General features: G+C 41.9%; 1 protein-coding gene across 4 annotated transcripts in view; it reads right to left on the bottom strand.

The window, feature by feature from the left end:
- Positions 1-206: 206 nt before the first annotated feature.
- RACGAP1 (Rac GTPase activating protein 1) overlaps positions 207-6,000 on the bottom strand; it is a 69,887-nt gene continuing 64,093 nt past the window's right edge. For all 4 annotated transcript variants that reach the window (XM_081181367.1, XM_081181368.1, XM_081181370.1 and 1 more), the window contains exons 11-17: positions 4,854-4,949; positions 4,447-4,645; positions 3,120-3,225; positions 2,825-2,957; positions 2,561-2,696; positions 1,187-1,295; positions 207-357 (exon numbers count right to left, since the gene is read on the bottom strand). In XM_081181367.1, coding sequence (XP_081037493.1) covers positions 282-357; positions 1,187-1,295; positions 2,561-2,696; positions 2,825-2,957; positions 3,120-3,225; positions 4,447-4,645; positions 4,854-4,949 — 855 coding nt within the window. In that variant the 3' untranslated portion in view covers positions 207-281. The remainder of the gene's footprint in view (positions 358-1,186; positions 1,296-2,560; positions 2,697-2,824; positions 2,958-3,119; positions 3,226-4,446; positions 4,646-4,853; positions 4,950-6,000) is intronic.

Genomic DNA, 6,000 nt, shown 5'->3' with positions numbered 1-6,000 from the left:
TTGAACAGGTGGAGATAATGTCCGAACTACAGAAAACATTTAAAAAAGAACTTTTTGAAGTTTCCCTTTTTATATAGGAGTTTGCCAGTTATTTCTCATTAATGTAATATGGCAATAGATACTATACACTGCAGAATAAAAATAAAGCCTCTTAACTGAAAATGGTATATCGTTGATCCTAGTACGCAATGTTGCTGGGAACAAGCGAAGGAACAATTTCAGATTTTATTGCAGCTGTTCATAATCGGACTGCAGGATGATGTTCAGTATGAAACCATGCTTCATTTCAGCATTGGAGAGGCAAAAAAATTACCCTGGCGTCCAATGCTGGTTGCAGATTTGCTTTTGCTGGCAAATCTAGGGAAAAAGAAATGGAAAGACTCAGCATGAATTGGTTTTCAGTGTCCTAGCATTTGCTTTTGTGGATGAGCATGTGAGCAAACAATGACTATTTCTGCACCCACATTTTCACTTTTGTTGAGCACTTAACAAATAACTCGTATGCCATTAATGCTGAAAATGCCCAATGGAAATTCTGCAGATTTTCAAAGTACTTGAGCAGATACAGCCCAAGACAAGATTAGTACAAGTAAAAATCTTCTTTACATATATTGCTTTCTCGCCCCAACCCCACCCAAGTGATGTTGCCAACATTTCGGGGTATGCAGCAGTCTCTAGGAGTCATGATTACCTCCAGGCTGGCCACTTTGATGAAGTTGGAACAAATGGGATTGTGAATTGCAGTTCCCTAGCAACTGGGCTATTTTGCCTTTTCCTAGCTACAGCAAAACTAGCTAGAGGCAGATGCACGGGAGAGCAGCTGTGGTACCCTGCCTCATGTTCAAGACCCGTACCCAAGCCAAATACCATCGCTCCCTTATGAGCAGCCTCAAGCACTGCAGTCAACTTTGCTTGAAGGCAAGTGGTGGTTCTTTCAGAACATTACACTCTAGACATGGATCAACTGTTCACTTTGTTTTACTCCTTGCCAGCTTGTTTTGCCTGATTCCAGACCACCCCGTCATCCGCTTGAAGCAAGCCACAGCACTCCACAGCAACAATATTTTCTGCCTATTGCCGAGCTAAACTGACGGCTACAGTGACGCTGCTAGAGTTCTGGAGCCCTTTCTAACTTGGGAGGAAAATGCTTTGTCTGCTAGGTCAAGGAATCAACGGCCCAACTTACTTGGGTGTGTTTTTGCTGAATGTAGACCTGACCCTCTGGGAGAGCGAACTGCTTGAAGGGGTCTTAACCATTTGTTGCTCTGGAGTGGTGAGTGGTCCCAACATGCTCACTTTAAAGCAAGAAGACACAAGCATAGCAGCGTAGTTAGCATTCTTAACCAGCAGTATCTTATCTCAGATAAAGTAGTTTCAGCCTTAGAGATGTATTTGTAAACAGTCTGAAGGAACTAATAATAAACAATTTTAAGAGGCAGCATTTCTCATTCTGGTTGCTACTGCCCAATTCATGAGGGGGTGAAGTCACCCTCTTCTGGGTTGAAAAGAATGAGGCACAAGTATACACATCCTACTGTTCAGGCTGCCACTAAGAAATACTGTACGTTCCCAACAGCCTACCAATGCTATGAGTTTTTCTGCCGAAGAATTTCAGCTCTTGCAACAACGAAGCACAGTTTATGTGGATTCAAGTAGCGTAACCAGTTCTCCTAATCAAACACAGTCCCAGAATGTAAAAGAAGAGTGTTGTCTCTGGAAATAGCAACCCCATTTCAAACCCTGCTGTGTTTAATGCACGGCCAGTCTTTCATATATTGGACTCCAACTCACATCTGTATGGCCAGCTGTCAAGGATGAAAGTTGTAGCCAAACAACATCTGGAAAGCACCACGTTGGCCACCCCTACAATGCACTGCAACAGAAATGCATAATGTGATAGCGTTGGGATCTGCTTCTCAGCACTGGCTGCCAGCAGACAGGGAAAAGCACAATGTGATGCTGCTATGAATTTCCCTTACAGTAAGGTATAAAAGGTAAGGTAAAGGACTCCTGGACAGTTAAGTCCAGTTAAAGGCAACTATGGGGTGCGGTGCTTATCTCGCTTTTCAGGCCAAGGGAGCCGGCGTTTGTCCACAGCTAGCTTTCTGCATCATGTGGCCAGCAGGACTAAACTGCTTCTGGCACAACAGGACACTGTGACGGAAGCCAGAATGCACGGAAATGCCGTTTTCCCTTACAGAATGTTGCAGGCAAGAGGAGAGTGAATTCAACAGGAAGCTGCCATTTCTGGCAGGAGCACCACATTCTGAGGCATATCTAATCACACACTGTAGCTTTTTGCTCCAGGAATATGCATTTAGGATGATGCAGCCTCAAGATTTAGCATTGCAGGGATGACCAAGAATGAATTGAAGAAAAGGGGATTGTCGGCAGGTGTTAAATGGACAAAAGGTAACATTAGCACAACAGCCTGAATAATTATTAAAATCAATATCTGGCACTAAGAAATGAAAAGGCTAGGTTGTTTGTTGAAAGGACCACTTTTCTTTTAATTCCCTTTTAATTCCTAATAGGTAGCCAATAAATAGGGTATGATTACCTTTAACATCGGGTGTGCAGGGTGTGGAGTAGGCATTTGTGTTTTCAATGATATGTGATGGTTCAATGTTTTCCTGTTCCACCATCATGAACTGACTCCAATATTCCACAGGCAAGCAGATCAGCCGCTCCACCACCTACAGGAGTACACTGACATGTGACTCACTCCTCTTTCAGAACAGCATGGACAAATACCAGCAATGCAATCGATACATTTTGGCTGCCAAAAGTTCACATTCTGCCTCAATTTACACTGCGGGCCTACCTTGGGTTGCCTTTTTGTATCCTGGAGGAGTGTCATGGGTTCAGGATCTGGCACAGCATGACCAACAATTGTAGGTCCAAAGACCTTGGACAAGTTGGAGACATCCATTTTTGTATCTGGACTTTGAGCCACTCTAGACAAAGAGACACAGCATTTGTGTAAAGCAAGCCTGCCATTCTTCTTGGTTCATAAGCCCATTGATCACTAGTTTATTAACTCATTCCCCCACGCCAACAGAATTATATCACTTTTTCCACACTAACTCTTCCAGAATCTATATCCCAACTGGACTCACCTCTGGAGGTGTATCATAAGGAAAGCCAGAGTGTCTCGGTTAGCCTGCGGGAGTTCCCCAACTGTTTGATACATGGCTGCCACACTATTGTCTTCATCAGCTATTTCTTTAAACAAAACAAAACAAAACAAAACAAATAGCATTTCTATGACTGCTTTCAACATATCAATAGGGTTTCATTAAGAGACAGGACACAAGTTGTGTTGTACCTCATGTGTTATTAAATACAAAGCAACAGGAGTTACCATCACTATCAAATCAGTAGAATGTCCCATCTCAGTATTGGGAAAGGGAAGATTTATTGAAATGGGCAACTCAATTGGAATTTTCCCAACTACTGTAACATCTACAGAACAAAGACAAATGAGACAGAAAAACCTATCTGCTATGTGTCACCTAGTGCTCAACATGATGCATGGGAAAATTATTAGGGGAGTCAAACTACTCTATGACACTATCCCAACGAGGGTAGCTCACATAGGTCCAGCCTAGTTTATGTGCACTGAACTGTGCTAGGAGCCAAATGAACCCATCAACTTATATTTGAAGACTTGCTGCAATACCGGGGTTTCTGTTGGGGGATTTTTAAAAAAGGTAGTTTGCAACAGAGCAGATATAAAAGTGCTCCTTGCAACATAGTCTATTGCTTTCCTATTAGTATTGTATTAAGGTTTTTCATTACACACAATAAAGAGTGAAACAAATGGAGAAGAATTAGCACACTAAAATGAGAGGGAAGAGCTTCTTTGAAAAATGGGTATCATCCCTTTGGGTGACATAACACCGTTGGTAAGAAAAGAGGCTTCTAATAATGTAATTATGTCCTTATTGTTATAGTCTTAAGGGCCTGTTATTTAAAATAGATTTTCAGTCAGACAAGTAGGAGGTTTTCTTACTGGATTTTCAGTCAGACAAGTAGGAGGTTATCAAAAAACAGAAGGCAAGTGAAACAAGAGATGGAAAGTGGTGTGTAGGAAGATGTTTGTGTCAGCTAGGCTAGGAATGAAAAGTACCAGGTCATAGCAGTTGCTGTTTGGGGGAAATACTGTAATCAAATAAGTCCAGAATGGCATTACATTTAGGCAAATAATCATTTGTGCCTGTTACTCACTCTCAAAAAGCCAGTTCTAAGAATTCCACTATCCAACCATCAATATCAGCTATAAAATATATTTCTGTTTGTCCCTGGTGCAACAGCAGAGAATCAAATAGTTATCTTCCTTGTGATAGGGGATGACTCCGTATGATGAAAGACAGGGAGCCAGTGTTTTGTAAGCTTGCGCATTGAAGAAATGCCCATATCACTTGGGACAGCCATAATTCTTACCTGCCGCCTCCATAAAAGCCCTGTTGAGACGGAAGGTGAGGAGAGGCTCCTTCAGGTTGCGGAGGAAGTCTTTAAGGAGACCACACACAGCATGGATATCTTCCACCTTGCTAAGCAGGGGCACAGTCTTCCCTCGAAGGAACTTTTCCTTCAAATCTTTCACTGTACGATCACAACCAGAAATTCGGTAGAGGCCTGTCTGTTGAAAGAACAGTATGTTAACCTATGTTCAAAGTTTTTAGCTTTGGTGGACCCCAGCTCCTAGTGCTTATGGGTATGATCTTAATAACAGCACATTTTTTTATTTCAATGGCTGCAGACTCTCATAGGGCCCCCAAAGGTAGACTGTATATAATTCTCTTCATTCCAAATAGCATAAACAATATGCACACTTTTCAAGTTCTTACCTCATGCAGCCCTCGCTGCTCAATCTCATTCACACAGTGAACTATGATGGAGGGGATCATGGGAGGCGTCAGAGATACAAAATCCATTAGCACACCCTGGAAAAGAGGAACACAGTGATTTTCCATCCATACCCAACGCCCTAGAAGTCTCACAGAAGAAAGATTCTTTAAGAGGACAAAGGCACAGTTTCAGGTCTTCCAAAAGACAACTTGACCATAACCTACCTACAGAATCCTTGATGGTAAACAGCTCATAACTGCACTCCAGGAAAATAGGGAGCAAAATTGCTTTAAACTGATTTTTGCAACCAAGTGCCACAATCAAAATCTCAAGTGTAAATCCTACTATTGAATTCTGTTATAGATCATAGTACAAATATGAAGAAATATGAGTACAGTGGTGCCTCGCAAGACGAAAAGAATTCGTTCCGCGAGTCTTTTCGTCTTGCGATGTTTTTCGTCTTGCGAAGCACGGTCCGTCGCAACTGCGCCTCTTCAAGCGGCTTAAAAAAAAAGCGCAAGACGTTTTCGTCTTGTGAAGCAAGCCCATAGGGAAATTCGTCTAGCGAAGCAACGCAAAACCGAAAAACCCTTTCATCTAGCGAGTTTTTTGTCTTGCGAGGCACCACTGTATAAACCTGTGAAATCATTAGTGGTGGAGACACTACAAATGCTTGGAGAAACATCATACATTTTCTGGCTGGTGTGAAGGATGTGTGCTTGTTAATAGCACAGGTATAACAAAGATTCTACCACAGAGACATCACATTCTTTTTTCCACATTACTTAAAACTGCATAATCTAAAGATAACATCCCCAAGACCTTTCTGAAAAACCCTAGGCATGCACAAAAAATGATAAGATCTAACTGAGCAGCTGTTAACTCCTGGTTCCCTTAGGAAAAAGGTGGCAGACATTGTTAGCAGTTATTTTGTTCTGTTCATCTTTCACTTTACATCTGGCCAGGTACTAGCACCCCTAAGCATCATGGAAACCTTATGTTTGTACATAATCCTAAAGTTACTAATAGGAAGCATACAGCTTAAGACTTTCTTTAAATCACTGGCCAGAAAACATACCTATTCTCTATCAACTACAGTCGCACCTTGGAAGTCAAATGGAATCCGTTCCAGAAGTCGAACAAAAT

This window comes from Podarcis bocagei (genome assembly GCF_964188305.1).
Source record: "Podarcis bocagei genome assembly, chromosome: 2".
NCBI lineage: Eukaryota > Metazoa > Chordata > Lepidosauria > Squamata > Lacertidae > Podarcis > Podarcis bocagei.
The sequence above is the reverse complement of the archived record's forward strand: the minus strand, read 5'-3'. Positions and strand labels throughout refer to the sequence as shown.